This window comes from Dysidea avara, chromosome 3, assembly GCF_963678975.1.
Source record: "Dysidea avara chromosome 3, odDysAvar1.4, whole genome shotgun sequence".
Classification (NCBI taxonomy): domain Eukaryota; kingdom Metazoa; phylum Porifera; class Demospongiae; order Dictyoceratida; family Dysideidae; genus Dysidea; species Dysidea avara.
In genome coordinates this window covers 2,982,821-2,999,089 of record NC_089274.1, presented here as the reverse complement: position 1 = coordinate 2,999,089, position 16,269 = coordinate 2,982,821, and the positions used below count along the sequence as shown (strand labels likewise).

At 36.9% G+C, this 16,269-nt stretch overlaps 1 protein-coding gene across 12 annotated transcripts; it reads left to right on the top strand.

Moving 5' to 3' along the window:
• The first annotated feature begins 92 nt into the window (after nt 1-92).
• LOC136248897 (uncharacterized) lies at nt 93-16,228 on the top strand. 12 transcript variants are annotated; one of them, XM_066040733.1, is made up of 14 exons: nt 93-250; nt 3,441-3,505; nt 5,850-7,110; nt 7,157-7,204; nt 7,257-7,762; nt 7,815-8,024; nt 8,073-8,157; nt 9,185-9,588; nt 10,144-10,243; nt 11,779-11,943; nt 12,054-12,100; nt 12,164-12,239; nt 14,566-14,712; nt 15,898-16,228. In XM_066040733.1, the coding sequence occupies exons 3-10, from the start codon at nt 5,868-5,870 to the stop codon at nt 11,889-11,891; spliced, it is 2,709 nt and encodes a 902-aa protein (XP_065896805.1). In that variant the 5' UTR covers nt 93-250; nt 3,441-3,505; nt 5,850-5,867; the 3' UTR covers nt 11,892-11,943; nt 12,054-12,100; nt 12,164-12,239; nt 14,566-14,712; nt 15,898-16,228. The 12 variants fall into 12 exon arrangements, with proteins under 12 accessions (XP_065896805.1, XP_065896802.1, XP_065896807.1 ...); XM_066040730.1 differs by having other exon boundaries at nt 12,002-12,100; XM_066040735.1 differs by having other exon boundaries at nt 12,002-12,239; nt 14,566-14,627; nt 14,677-14,712.
• Nucleotides 16,229-16,269: the final 41 nt, after the last annotated feature.

The following is a 16,269-nucleotide window of genomic DNA, read 5'->3' as shown; positions in this document are numbered from 1 at the left end:
ATGTGGGTATTTTTTGGTGACTACCTGGTATTATGTTACAGGAAATCTCAATAATAACTTAAAATACCAATAATTTGTTGCTACTAGATCATTTAGCCACAACTGTACTGGAACAGGTTAACTCACTTGGAGATGGACACCATGATAAAACTTTCAACTTGGCTGACTGCCTTGAAGCATAATGCTCCATATATTATGCAGTGTACTGAATATATGGCTAAGATAAGCTGATAGCAGTTTCTGTCATCAGGTAACTATTATTTTGATATGATGTGTACCTATAGCTGTACACTGTAACATCTGTTATCTCAAATTGAATTATGAAGGTGCTGGGAGATTATAGTGAATGTAGTAGCAAACAGTGCTCATATATAGAGAGAGAGCTAAATATTTTGAGGTTTCACTGGTAGCATGGGAAAATTAATGCTAGGTCAAAAATAATGCACCTGTGCATAGAGTAGTCTTAAAAATAGGACTTGCACCAAGAGTAGGTTTAAAATTTTTTAGGAAGGGGGGAGGGTTCAGAAATTGATCACAATTAGTGTATTCCTTCACAATAATCATCTTGAAATCTTTTTTTGTGGTGGAATCCCTTTTCCTTGTGATTTCCCTGACGTGCCACATATTGATCAATACATCCCGTCACCTACATGCCATTGTTGTTCACGTTCATTTAATATTTATAATTTGTGATCTAAATGTTTTGCATGATGGAGTTGTGTTTGAACTTTCTGTTGCTTTGGTTCAATGTAATTGAGAGATGGGGATCCAAACTCTCGTGTCTTACGCGTGTGATTATCTCATGTTGTCACTATAACCTCACACCTATATATGCAATTTCTTCCTCTCTCCAAGGACCAGAGTTGCCCTCTGGCACATATAATTGACTACAGAATATTAATTGCCACTAACACCACTAATGTGAAAACTTGTGGATGTGTAAGGAGCAGTTCTTTCCAGTATATGCCATCATGGCCTAGAGGTTTTGCCCTGTACACCACATGAACCAGTCACAGCTGTCACGCATAGTAATCAATGATTATGCACAATTATAATGTAACGTGCAACTGAATTTATAATGTATCTAGTGATATATGATACATATCTACTCATCATGATCAGTACAATATCACAAAATTATGAAGGTCTGGTTGTACTGATTGATAATTATAAGGACTCATTGCATGTACCTAACTTGGAGAGAGGAGAATGTTGACGTGTTGTATGTGAACACATCACATGCGCATGGTGTGTGTGTATGCCAACTGTCCATGTCTTGCGTAGTGGGTGAAAGGCCAGTTGGGACTTCAGGTGCCCACACCTTCGATTTACCTGTGATGAGACATGACACAGCCTCCTGCAGGTTACCAGTCCTGTCCCAGAGGATTTGCCTGTGCTGCACTAGCACACAGGTGCCCCAGTACTGATTCACTGGTGTGACCCTGCTATATAGTGGTACCCAAGGCTTTGCTTGTTTTATGTGTGTGTGTGTGTGTAGAGAACTCTTAATTGTTTTGATTGTCCATATCCTGCATGTAGTAGTAAAAACAAGCAGTTCCATTCCCAAAAATGCTACATTGCTGCATGAATCTACATCGCTGGCATGCATTTACAAACTGGAGCAACTTGTTCTCTCTGCCAATCACCACATCCCACCTGCCACCATGTGTTGAGTGGCTTTACAATAAGGTTGGTATACTTATCGCCATGACACTGTACTGTTATGTCTGATGACTGAACTCCTGACAAATAGATATAACTAATTAAAAATTGAGAATTTGAGACAATAGATAACAAGTACAGTAGTATTTGGAATAGAGAATAATGAAATACTCCATGCATATGTTACTATAGCTTGCATTTTCATAGACAGTGTTGAAGTATTTATACTGATGTGGATGGCAAGCTAGCATGCCTCAGATTCCCCTCCTTCCACAATTTCACCCACTGTACTGACATTGTTGTTTACAGTGAAGATCTCAAAATTGTCTCACTACTGGAGCTCACTCACCCATTTAATTCTCATGATGATCTTAATGCTGTACATAAATGTAAAGTAGGAATACTGGAATATCAACAAATTGGTTGCTGAACTTGATCACTTGAGTTTCATATGTCAGTAGTAGTACTACATTGTGGAAATTGGATGCTTTGGCCACTAGCTACCTTAATCGAGTGCCACTGCCATGAAGAACGTTACAAATCAAAGTACTTGCCAAGGCAGCAGTTAATTGCTATCACCACGTCGTCTTTTTTTTTTTTGTAGCTATTCATCCTTGCCATGCCTGGTCTAGTAGACCAGTCGCATGCCAGTGTGACCGAGGGTCACGATGATCCACAGTCCATGAACGATACAGTTCACCACGTCCGGCCATTATCAAAATTCCGTATTATTGCGTCATAGGAGTCACGCGAGAATTAGAATATTTACGGTACGCATATCGTCTATTTGAAATCTCGTGAAAAGGGCGGGCCGGGCTTCTGTAAATTAAGTGGATGTGCAGAAGAACGTGCTCTGCAAATGGCGTGTCGAAGAATGATGCTTACTTGGTAGAGGTATTAAAGGACATGGAAATGATGTGATAATTTCACTCGACGCGAATTGAGCCACGATCCAGGCTTAAAGCCAGGACCGCTTCGAGGACTGTATTATTGTTAAAATATAGGAAGCCGGAAGAATATATGTAGCTTTCTAGGGTGTATAGGGGGAAGTTTCTTGCGGAACAGGCGGCGTAAGGGGGTCTGGTAAGAACAGTGAGGGAAACAGTTTGGTTTACCGCGTAAGTTTGGCGCAAATTTTGTTTCATTTAAGTGATAACTATTATCAGGAGCTTATATTAAGGCGCGAAGGAGCGTAACACTCAGGGTATAGTCGTGTTCTATCTTTTGTTAATGAAACATGTCCGCCGTATAGTAATTTCCTGGGTTGTGCTTGGTTATGTTAACAGGTGCTAGCAGTTAATATGCAGTCATAGAGTGTCAGTAATACTGGTAGGGTAATTAGAATGATTTCAACACAGCTCTGTTTCTTGTCCTCAGTACAGCACAGAGAGCTTACAAAATAATATATGGCTACTTAGTTCATTGTTAATTAAGACTGAGTTGTTCAGTCTCTTAGTTTACAAATAGCAAGTACTTAGACTCATCATGTCATGGCTTCCTTTGAAGGTAAACAGCTTGAAGGTGATAATGCAATAAACAACTAAGTAGCAGTGAATATAGGATGAATGTCCTACATGGACTTGAGGTTGCGCCTTCGGCGCTTATAAGCTCCTGCTATTATTATGTGAGTGTATTTATCAGCCCACTTTTCCAGTTTCATTTGATGTAAACGTTTAGGCCAGATATTATGTGGGTGTGCGTACATTGTAAGCTTTGAAAAAAAATGTGGGTATAGCTACATTTAATATTAACGCGTTCTGCATTTCTATTTTAAATAGGGAGCTATGTTCAAGGTGCTGCTACCAAATGAACTGAACAGAACCGTGACAAGTTTATTAGTTCGGTAAGTTAATACTAAAATTGTAATAACATCAGGCATAGTAGATTGTTCATTTGTTTGATTGATTGATTATTATTAAACATTATGACTCCTGCAGTGCTCGGACTATAGCTGTTTTTTTGCACTGGGTCACATATGGGAAATATGTGCAACATACAAACACCACAAGAATAATAAGGCACACACGTGTACAGAAATTTGTACAAACACATTCAAACACAACATGAATATATAGACACGTACGCACACACAATTCATTCATTATTGTGGTAAGTACTCGAACAAATTGGTTTAGTAAGCACTTTACATGAAAGGGTCAGCAGTACTGACCCATTTACAACACTGCACCATAACACCAAATACCATTGTAGGGTGGCACTTCAATAAGTGTTTCTATTGCACCTACTGCAGAAGTGTTTTTTACATATGTACAACTATATTATAATGTACTGTCGTGGAGGAAGATAGTCCGACCAAGATTTAAGCTCAAGTTGTGACACAAGTAGCTGTATCTATTCTGTACAGTGTCCAAGTTGTGATCTAGAAGCATTTAAAACTGATTGCTATATATATATATATATATGTATATTTTACATTTGTTTGAAGTGGTGTCGTCACCAGGCTTGTATATATTCCAGCAATTTGCACTTTATGTCCTAATATTATGAAAATGCCCCTAGTTAGATACGAAATTATTATTATTTGTGCAGCAATGGGCAAGGCACAAGTTGAGTGTTGTGTTGTGGTAACTTCAATCAAATAAATATATAGCTGTACTGTAATTACATTGAAATGAGTAAATGATGCACTCATTGTATTACTTAGAGCACTCGCTTCATGAGTTTGAAACCCTTTGCATTGTCTGTGTGGTGTATGTCATGTGTGCATGCAAATGTGCGTGTGCATGTGTTTGTGTGTGTATAGTAGTATATGTGATAAACAATCGTTGGAATCACAGTTGGCACTTTAATCCTGAATGATATATGTACTATACATGTTTATTCCATAAAATACATTATGTGCTATATAGACTAGGTAGATGATGTTAATGCTATAGAATGTGCCATTCTTTGCAATTGGCAGCATAGTGAGTATTTTCAACTGGTAAAACTTTCACGAATGACTGATAATATTTCTAGAGTGAATATTTCGAACCTCTGTTACTATAATATTGTACTGAATAATAAGCTAGCTATAGCAATTCATAAAACAGTAAAGATCAAAAAAAAAAAAAAAAAAAATTCCATGCAAAAAAAAACCTGCTATACAGTATATACGTAGGTAATATGTTATCATAGAAATTGAAATTGTGTGTTGTGGTTGGTATCTTGTGTGACAATCCATCATGTGACTTAATTGAATTATGTGGTACAATCTTCTTATGGTCATGATTAAATGATAATAATTGATGTTTTGATTTTCTGCAGTTTTGCTTACAGGGTAGCCAGTCTTTTGTTTGGGTAGGTTCTTTAAATGAAAAAGTGGACCTTTTTGTGTGGTGTGATGCAGGATCATAATCAGGGTGTGCAAAGCTATAGGTCTATGGGCATCTCCCTCTTCTTCCAAAAATCTGACGTTTCAGTCACTAAAAATAGCACAAAATGTTAGGTTGGACTTTTGCTACTAAAATTGTGGACTTTTAAAATAAATTATGGACCTTTTTCAAGAGAGTGGGAGGAAGGGGGTTCTACAAAAGATTCCAAACCCCCCTAAATGAAGTGACTTGGCACATTTGTCAAGTATTAGTCATACATAAGTTGAAGTACACTTGATTACTACCTATTCCTATGGGTATAATAGTAAATTCTGTCTTTTAGATGATTGAAATGAAGACAGCCAAGATTTGAATCATTGCCAGTTTTTATTAAATTCTAGACAATAATCCCTTAATGGCAGTGCCTGCAGATTATGTCAGCATGTACATCAACACTGATAGCCTTGAATTTTTCAGTGCTTTAAATTCATATCCAATTAATAGGGGGAAGCGACCTGTAGCAGTAACTGCTTAGGCTAAAAGATTTGCAGAAGAGTCAGAAAATCTGAAGCCACAGAAGTGAGTGACAACTAAACTTGCATTCAAAAATTCCCCTCAGCCAAAAATTTCCCTGGTTAAACTTGCAGTGACTCTCCCCTAAAGGAGAAATCCTCTTATCCATTGCCAGGTGGGTTTGACATTTATTCTGCATGTGATAGACTGGATGCTACTCCTGTTGCTCTAACATGTACAGAACCATGTTACTATTTTTTGATAAAATGGTATCTATGTGTTGATGTGTGTACAATGATTATATGGTTAATTGTTACTAGACAGTATAGCTATCCTTCATACATTCATGTTTGTGTGTAGATTATTCAGGTATAAAGAATGGAAGATGACAGTAGTGACATTGTCATATCAGACCTGGAATCTGTTAGTGATAGTGATAGTAATGATTTATGGAATGACAATGATAGTAACTGCTCTTCCCCTAATGCCTCTAACTCTTTGTTAAGTTCTTTAACTAGTAGTCTTAACTCTAATTCTAACCTCAGCACTGTTCCTTCACAGAACTCTATTGCTGCTTGTTTGCAACCTCAACTAGACAATTCTGCAAACTTGTGTAATCTTCAATCGTCCATACCTAGTGAAAACAATCGCTTGCCAGATAAACCTGATTTAGAAAAAGACATTGGAGATGAACTTGATTCTTTGGTGGCAGAGGTAAATGATGATGCCAATAAGGATTCTAATCTTCATGACCTGGCTGACAACCTCCATTATACAGAGCAAAAAAATAAACACAAACAGTTTAACCGTTTAGTGAAAGAAGCAGTGTTGAAAAAATTAAAACGTTTGGAAAAAGAAGACGTGGAAAAAGCATCAGAAGTAGCATTAGAAGAATATATAAAATCTGTGGAAGTAATTAAAACTGTACATAAAAAATCATCTCAAGAATTTAAACACAATTCTCAAGTAGGTACTATATCTAAATCCAAAGAACCCATTGGGATTTTAAGAGAAAGTGTTAAAAATCAAAGTAATGATGTTGAAAAGGTAAAAAGTACCCCTGGTACTAATTCAAGCAAAGACAATACTGTTGCTCAAGCCTTAGCAGCAGGGCTACCACCTGAAGAAGTTTTAGCACTGATACCTGGTGATATCACAGCTTTAACACCTGCTGCACTAGTGACGTTGATGGAAATGATGCTGGTAGTGTTTAGTAAAAAGAAAAATCACAAAATTACTAGTAGTCAAGCATTTCGTAAAGCTGTATCAAAATACTCTGATATGAGAAAAGTTAAGAAGTTGAGTGTTCTGCTATCTGAATCCCAAACCACTCAAGCTGATATTAAAGTTGAAGATCTTCTTGCCGAGTTTAAGTCTAAAGCAGACTACCGATCAATTGGTGTGGTTGAAAAACCAAGCAAAAAGGTAATTTCTGGTGTGGATGTGCTAAAGTATGAAGTGGATGATCTGGTTAAAGATGTCTATGCACTAAGTGACTCACAAACAAAATCTGATCCTCGTGTTACGGCTGCTGCTAGCGCTACTCTTTTACAAGTCTTCCAAGTTGGCATTAATAATTCTGATAGTGAAGAAGAAGTGAGTGATGAAGTGGCAGATGATGGTAAGTTATAACTGTTGTTATGTTTAAATTGAGTGACAAGTATAAGGTACAGGCTCTGAGGCCAGTATGAGCTCAACTACTGCTTCAACAGATGGTGAGTTAACATGAATAACAATGGGATGGGTGTTAGAGTGTGTTTATTATAGAACATGGTGGGTATCAAGCTGATGAAAGTAGTTCTGAAGATGAAAGTGTACATCCAGCAGTTTTTACAGGTGCAGCAAGAACATTTTACGAAGAGACAAGGGAGAATGTCAGAGAAGAATTAGCTGTACCACCAAAACCTCCATTGTTGTATGATGAAGCAATGGTTTGTGCCTCTTCTCAATTTCCTGCCAGTACTTTCTTTTTTGATGGACACTGCCTGATTGAAGTTTTAAAGACAACTCAGTCGTCACATGGCTATGAACTGTATGCAAAATTGTGTGGACAATTCGTCATAATAGTTTTTCCAAGAGATGGCACTCATACATTTGATAGGAAACAGCTACATACATATCTGCAATCGGCATATGTTGGGGCACAGTTGTGTAAGTATCTTGCTGGTATTGGTATAGGTCTGCTTCGTCATAACTATCAAAGTGTGATAAACTTTGAATATCTACCAACTTTGCTACAACTGCTAGTTTTATACAGCTTGGACTCTCGCACGGTACGTTGGAATTACATTGCATTGTGCTTTGCATAATAATGTCTTGATTTAGAACACTTTACCTGAAGACAACTCTTTGGATGTGCTCACAGAACACCAGAGGGACTCCTTTAACAGCTTACCTGTTCCAGTAAGAAGTGATGATGAAGGGCAAGAAGGTCATCAATCAGTAACTACTCCAACTCACCACCACAGCAGTAGGCAGAGTGCACAACTTGTTGCTGAAATGTTTCCTATCAACCACAATAGCAGTGCCACTAGGGTAGGTATGGTAATGTCGGTCCATTGTTCCTATACCTTCCTATTGTAGCATCATGCAAGAAGTCAAAGTTCAAGTTTTCATTTGTCATCATCCAGCCAACGCTTCGATTCAGGTCCAGCCTCACCCAATGAAGGTAATGAAATATAGTGCACAACTAACAAGACCCATACACCACCAGACCACAGGCATTTCAACCATTAGAAACAAATACTTCACTTTACAAGCTTAAAGAATTATTTAACACTGCTTCATTATATAACAGAAGTTATGTAATTTATTGATTATGACCAATTTGAAAGTATCTAATTTCCCACTTTAATTACCAATATTATTGAATTGAAATCGTATTTATAGATGTGTACGGAAATACAGCACAAGAGGTGTGTGTCAATTAAGAGGCTAATACACTGAGGGGAGGGTCTAGAAACTATGTTTGGCTTTCAAGTGCTGTATTTTCATACACACAAGTATAGGCAGTGCTTTAAGTGTGATATTGTACTTCCTGGTCGTCTTGCTCCGAGTGCTCATTTTGAGTATTTATCCGAACTGCTTCAATTTTTCATGATCAGAAGTGTTCATATAATCTATTTCTAGTCATAGAACCAAGCAGTGGGATTAGTTTGGTTACTTAGTTTTAGTGATTTATGATGTCACGCACGTAATCAGTTGTGCTGTCTGAGTGGGGTTGTTTTTTAACATTCCTTACATAACTGTATTTGCCCAGGGTGTATGACACATACATTACAGTTATGTGGATAATTAGTACTGTATGAAAATGTAGTATGCATAGTCACTTTGATCCTCTCACACAAAGTACAATATATTGTGCTCATTTGCTATATACTGAATTTTAAATCAATTTGTGTACCATGATCCAAATATAAATGTGTGGGGATTAACCATTATGTAATCATGACGCACACAACAGTTTCATTCCACCATCACATCAAGAGTTAATAGACTGTCATGACGTGTGTATGTATGTGGAGCTAGGTAGATAATGTACAGTTTGTGTCAATACTCCATTATAAAGTGCATCTTTATAGTCACAGTGTTTTTTTATTGCATATGGAATTGGACATTATTTTTCAAGTATTATGATGAATTTACTATTTATTGTGACAATTCTGCTAGATTTATAATTGTTTGTTTGTATTAAGGATATGAATCGCTCCACATCTACCAAAGAAATCCAGACCTTTATCAAGATGAAATGTGTCAAAGATCACCACAGCAGCTAGGCACACCATACCAAGAGGAGCGAACTGTTATAGAGTTATGTCAAAGAAGGCAGGATTTGGGATTTCCTGCATTAGGAACAGCTTCACCAGATGATTTCTATCGTGTAACAGAATGTAAATGTGAAGAACAGAGCACTATTGACATAGGTGAAATTGTGGTAGCTCCCCCACTATCAGGATATGCTGGATGTGACCCTGATCCTGATTTTCCTGGATGGGACAGATCATGTGATATAGTTCACTACTTTCTTCCTCCTGATTGTGGTGCTATAAACGTCACCTTGCTCCAGCCTAATGTAGAAGGCAATGCTCATAATTTGAAGGTAAGAACAGTACCTATTAAATGTACCATGTATTTCATTGTGTGAAATGAAACCAGTAGGGACCCGCAGAATATTCCAGAATAATTTTGGGGTTAAAAAGAATCAGGAATAATTCCAGAATAGTAGGACAATTTTCAGCAATATTTTATTAAATTTTACTTGCAGTAAAATTTCTCTTGGAGACACTCCTCTATCACTGCTAGCACAAAACTAGAATAGTAATACATTAACACCTATCATAATAAAGTAGTCACCCAAATGTAACATGACGGTTCTATTAGAGTATCTTGATCTTTTAAGCTACAATTTATGCTTGCTAGTAATGCCTCTACAGTTGCAGAAAAACAGGGAATCACTCCAGGAGGAATAGTGGTTGAAAAGAAAAGGAGTTACTAGAAAGAATATATAGGGAATTTTAAAAGCATATTCCACAGATCCCTTAACCCTAGTAAAACCATTCACTTTCCTGTGAGTCAGCAATCCTCCAGTCTTGGCCCCTTTTGTAATTGACAGGTTTCATGTGTCATGTAGGTTACTTACTCTATTTTACTGCAGTCTTCAAGTGATACAATTCCATCATCTGGAGATGGTGACTCTAACCATATTACACAAAGTAAAGATGAAGAAGAGGAAAAACTGGATTTAGCCTCATCAGGTGTGTTTCTGTTATATGTATTACAGTAGTGTATGTGTGTGTGCATGTTTGTGTGTGTGTGTTTGTGTGTGCGTGCGTGCGTGAGTGCATGGGTGTTACGGCACTAGCCTGGCAGTCAAAATGTTCGAGGTTTGATGCCCAGTTGCTATTGTTGTTTCCAAAAGCTTTACTCATATTGTTCCAGTCTGTTATATGTGGACCTGGTGTCAACTAGGAAAGTAGCTCACTCATCCGTACACATCAGTGAGTACTCGGTGTTAACCGGGGAAGCAAATGCAAGCTCACATTGTGGGTGAAGGTCCAAATAGGACTTTGGGTGCCCACACCTTTGAGACATGGTACAGCTTTTTGCAGGTTACTAGTCAGGCTTTGTTTTGCTTTGCTTTGCTTGTGTGTATTTGTGTGTGCGTGCATGTGTGTTGTGCATGCATGCGTGTGCATGTGTCCATGTGTAGCAGAGCCAAGTGACTGGACCATTGGCCAGTAATTGCAAGGTTTTCCAAGTTAGATGCTTGTTGGTCCCAGTTGCTTTTGTTGTTGCCTAAGCAAGAAACTTTACTCACATTACTTCAGTCTATACAGCTACCTGGGAAAGTACAGTAAATAGCCAATTGTCTATATCTTGCACAGCAGTGTTCCCATCATTATGAACCTTTGGGTTCTTTTTACCTGAGACATCATCATAATTATTCCTCCCTCAGGCTACTAGATTTGTCCTACTTCATATGCTTGAACCAACCCAAGTATACGCCTGAGTGATGCTGTGCACAGGTACTTCAGTGCTGACTTGCTGGGCAGAAATTGCATGGCTGCCAATGGTTTTGCTCTCGTGCTTGTAGTGTGTGAGTAAATGGGTGCATCGTAAACAAAATTGATGAAAGAATTTGTGACCACCTCTAAAAAAACTTGACATTATAGCGCAAGCCTAAATTTTACACCACAAAAGATTTGTGACTGTCTCAGCAAAAACCCGACTTGTTCGCACAAGCATGCGTATTGAGAAAAACGAAATTTAAAAATAATTCGTAAAATTACGCATGCTACAAAGAAAAAATACGCAAGTTTTATCGGGCCAGCATTCGAAGAAGGAAGACTCAAATCGATTAAAACTATATACCGTCTTATTCGCCTGCTCATGGAGAGTTTGAAAATCTTTTTTAGTTTCTGTAGCTTCAACAGTATGCATGTCACGTGCGTTTGTTTACGATGCGGTAAACGTAAACAAGATCGTCATTGTTTCTTCTACCAAACCGCTTTCATATCCATATGCGCAAGTGTCTACAGTGCTAACACTATACCTTGGCTGATGTGCTGATCCGTGGTGAACAGTTTAAGCCAAATTGCAACGTTGTAGACTAATCCAAACGTAGGCATTCCAGCCCAATTTTTAAATTTTGGAAAAGTGGACTTTTTATATGCTCAATAGATAGAGTATTGATTGCCGATCTCAGAAATATATAGTTTGTTGGGTTGGTATTAACTACTTTGGCATGCACAGTGCTTTAAAACTGAAAAAAGGTACATTTTTTCTCCAGGGCTCCCCATACATTTTAAAGGGAAAAATGGCACAATTGAATCAGGAAGCCATCCAGCAATCTGGACTGTCTTGAAACTGCAGTTGCTTCTAGCTGCAAGTTTGTACATGTAATGAGAGTAACTTCAGATGTCATCGGATCTCAACAATCTTTGTATGCTTTGTGGTGAGCAAACATGTTTCACCTACTGCACACTTCTCAATACAATGGTGTATACCCATAGGTAAGTGCCATATCTCAAGTAAGTAAAATCATCAAGTTAACAACTTATAAAGGTAAACAACTAAAGTGGAGGTGCCACAATGATGCAACAATGCCTAAGGTGGAGTTGTGGTTTCAATTACGGCATTGTTATGCTGACTTTGAAGTGGTTTGTATTTTTTAGCTGATGACACAGCCACCAGAAAATTGCTCTGGAGCTGACAATCGCTAACCAGAGCGAAGTAACTACGCACTTTAAAGTAAGCACCAGTGACTACCTTCCACCCGACCCTATGTTTTTAAAAGTTTTAAAGTATTCTACATACATTACAAGGCTTGAAAAGATTACAAAACAACACAAAACTTACTTATATGTAACGCGCATGACAAAAATAAGATTTTCATGATGATCAGCGTGTGGACAAACCCCATAGCGATTTTCATCCTCATTGGAGCTCGGACTACGGAGCAATCCCAAGTTAAACGCGAGTTGTTGTTTTGTGCCAGGGTTCTATTGGGGAATATACGGAGAATTTTTTTATTTAAAAATCTCGGATACTGGAATACTTACCAAACGGAAGTTATGACTGCGAATGTAAGCGCCTGTAGTTTATTTTCAGTATAGTCGCTGTACAAATCAATTATCTTACTCTTCCTACTGTCTAGTACTATAGTTTCAAAACTACACACCACAGAAGGCTGAAACTTTGGTGATCCATTCCTTGGACACTGCTAATAGTGCTGAGTGAATAAAAAAAAATTTTTAATTGTGCAAACAAGTCGGGTTTTGCTGAGACGGTCACATTTAGTACGATGAGTAGAATGAATATGTGTTATTAAAATCTGTAAATTTAAAAGCACTTCAGGCTGTATCATCAAAAACTTGGATATTACCCTATCACCTACTTAAGAGAAATTCGAAATCTTGTTTCATTTAAGGAGTATGAGATGCATTTGCTCACGTAACATCAGAAAGATAGTGTACCGTCGATTATTCTTTACTAATTTCAGCAGCAGATTTACCTGTTCATGGCTAATACGGCAGTACAAGTTTCAACTCTGTATATCATTGTGTTTGTAAGTTATAACCATTTTGTTAGCATTTTATCTATTTTATTTTCCTGGTAGTTGCTGAAAATATCAATCTTTCTGCTGTTTTTTTGTTTTTTAGTACCACGTATAACTGAAGATGAAACTTCACCAGAGTATTCCTTGACTAGTATTAGGCTTGAACCAATTAAAATACCTTTGAGCAATGCTAAAAATCAAGCTTATTTTGCTAATGTTATCAAGATTACAGTATGCTAAAGAGCTGACTGTTTTATTAGAGTACATTAGTAGTTTCCGACTGCTGTACTAGAGTAAGTGACTGGTGTATTATAGTACTCTTTGCAAAGTGTGAATAATTGTCCACGAATCAGTAACAATAATAGTAGCATTGCATGTTTTTGATGTGCAGTGTTTTGCTGTCGTTGTGGTGAACACACTGCGCATTTAATGATACTCATCCTATCATACCGACATAATGCTTGATGCTTTTGTTATAGTATGTTCACGTTGAGCTGAATCCTGAAAAACAGCTAAAAATTAAAAGTTGATTTTTTCTCAGCAAAGTTAACATTTCAGCTAACCAGATAATTAATGGTTACAGCAAAGGTGTCAACAACAGACATTTTATGGTTTGACTCCATTACAAGTTTGGGAAAGGGCTGTAATGGACACTGTACTTGTATGGCTTCCCCATAGGAAATGTATTGTGAAAATTTTGATTGGCCGTAAATATTATGTCAAACATCCGAACAAAAAGATTTTGAAATATTTTTAGTGGGTCAAGCAGTACTACAAATGAGCCAAATTTCAAGATCGTGTGTAATTGCATCCATGAGTTATTAAATGTTTTTGAGGATTCAGCTCAACGTTAACATACTATAGCCTATTATGCTCTAAACTATGCCAAACTGAATTGGTGCTAGCCCAATAATAGAGATTTTTTAAAGAAGTGAAAAATGTAGAATTATGTCAGTTTTGCAGATCCAGCGATTTTATAGTCTAATCATTTCATATTGTGAAGGTGTAGGTCAGATGAATGAGGTAAAGAGGTACGAAGTTGTTCATGATGAAAATTTACACAGCATGTAGAAAGCTGCTTATAAACTATACTGTTCAGATATTATACTCTAATAGAACAGTCATTTGTATTGGGAGTTGCAATGCAACAGAGGACTACAATTATAGCTGTTCTAGTAAACCACTTGAGTGCTGCTTAAGTATTTTCTGGACTCAACAGAATTCTTGTACTCTTGGATATATAAATTGCAAAAGTAAAATTACTGTGAAGCTTTCAAAATTAAACAGACACGTACATATGATAATGGCTACAATGACTGATTCCTGATTGTAAATAATGACTATGTACTTTGAAAATTTAAATGATTGTTGCATTCGTTTAATTTCTTAGCCAATGCCTCAAGTTTTATATACAATTCGTTGTTAAGGTAGTACCTTTTGTGTAAGGCTGTTTTTGGCATATATAGTTCTTTTATCCATGTTTTGTAATCATATACATGTACTTATGTTAACTTGTAGATGAGGAAGACACAGGCCACAGGTAATGGGAATTCTGGCTATTCAATTTCAGAACATGAGAGGTATTGTTGGCAGTTTGCTGCAAGTTTTTTATTTGTGTTAATGCACAAGTTCCTGTTTGGATGGATCTCTAATATATTATGTGAGGTAAAGTATAATTGCATTTTGTGCTATTCGTGCTAGGACATAATTAGTGCATAAACGAATGTCGATTTTATGCTTTGAAGGTTTGAATGCAAGATTCGAAGCTTTGATGACTATTGTACGGTGCTGTAGCTACATATTGTGAAGGTGGCATAATTTTGAGTGTATTACATAGATTTTGTTTTGGCTCCCTTTGGCAAATGGGATTTCTTGCGTTCACACTATTATTCAACAAGATATAGCAGCTGGAGAAAACACAAAACAACATGTACATAGCTGCTGCTAAAAGACCTTACAATAATACACAACTTGCGAATATTCTTCCTCTACAGCTTGTCCCAACTGCACTTCACAATTAGCGGTGGGTGTGGCCACTCATGGTGCAAACTAACTAACTTGCCTAGTACAACCACCTTCCATTGCTTTCTAGTGTCTTAAGCTTAACTGCCGACAGCAAAAATTATTCATGGCGTGATGAGCAGTCAGATTTTTACGGTCTTCTGCTCACTAATAATTATAACCTGGTTTCACATGCACAAAATTCGAACTTTGTTTGTGTCATTCGAATAATGCATCCTTTGAACCATTGAACGAATGCAGTACATTTGTTTATGCACTAGACATAATCCATAATATATAGGTATCCAGCAATACTTTTGCTACCATCATTACACTATTAATGATACAAGTTTCTATTTGTAGCCATTAATTCTGCATGCATTTTGTTAAGGATATGTGCATGCATTTCAACAGAGAAAGTTAAATACCCCCTCAATTACCTCATTCTTATTTTGAGTATCTGAAACTAATAGCGATTGCTGATTTACAATTTATAGTATTTGAATGTAGTGTTTGTTTTGTTTGGAGTAGATGTATGTTATATTTGAACAAAGCTCTGTATAATATTATTAATCAGTGGGTCAGAATGATCCACTTAATTTAACACTTTTATTATCCATTGAGGTCAATGGATAATAAAACTGAGGAGTCTACAACAGTACATGTAATAGCAACCATATGTGACCTGCCATGCTCACATTTTTTATGGTTTTGTAGAAATAGCTAGTGGGTATAGGTTATTGTGTTTCCTACTTAACTGGCTTGTACTGTGTACCTAAAACTTCTGCAAGTAGAACTATTTATAAGTTATCTAAGCATTATTGTCTTCTTGTGTTTTTCCCTGTTCAGAATTTTTTCAGTGGGGTTACTATACTACAACTGATCTACGTATACTGCTAGTGATTTTTGAATCCTAGAAGTGAGAAGACACATTGTTCTCTACCAGATGTCACTATGCTCAGTTGTTAAACAACATAGGAATCAATTAAAATTGCCACATGACATTAAACTATATCTTTAAATATTTATTTTAGGGTTCAACTTTAAAATATTTATTTTTTCACATTTTTATAATTAGCATTATAACACTATCTGTATAGTTTTGAAATGTTTTCAACATAAAATTTAAAGATATGTAATGTGCTGCATAATTTAATTACAGTATACCTTCGTTTGTAGAGGTTGACAATGATATTGGATGTTGATACTTGTATAACAGCC

What these genes read in the sequence shown, in the direction of transcription:
- LOC136248897 (XM_066040737.1), top strand. Translation starts at nt 5,868, where the DNA reads ATGGAAGATGACAGTAGTGACATTGTCATATCAGACCTGGAATCTGTT. An exon ending in AACTACTGCTTCAACAGATG is followed by an intron (nt 7,205 to 7,256) that starts GTGAGTTAACAT and finishes TGTTTATTATAG; the next exon opens with AACATGGTGGGTATCAAGCT. An exon ending in ACTGGATTTAGCCTCATCAG is followed by an intron (nt 10,244 to 11,778) that starts GTGTGTTTCTGT and finishes TTTTTTCTCCAG; the next exon opens with GGCTCCCCATACATTTTAAA.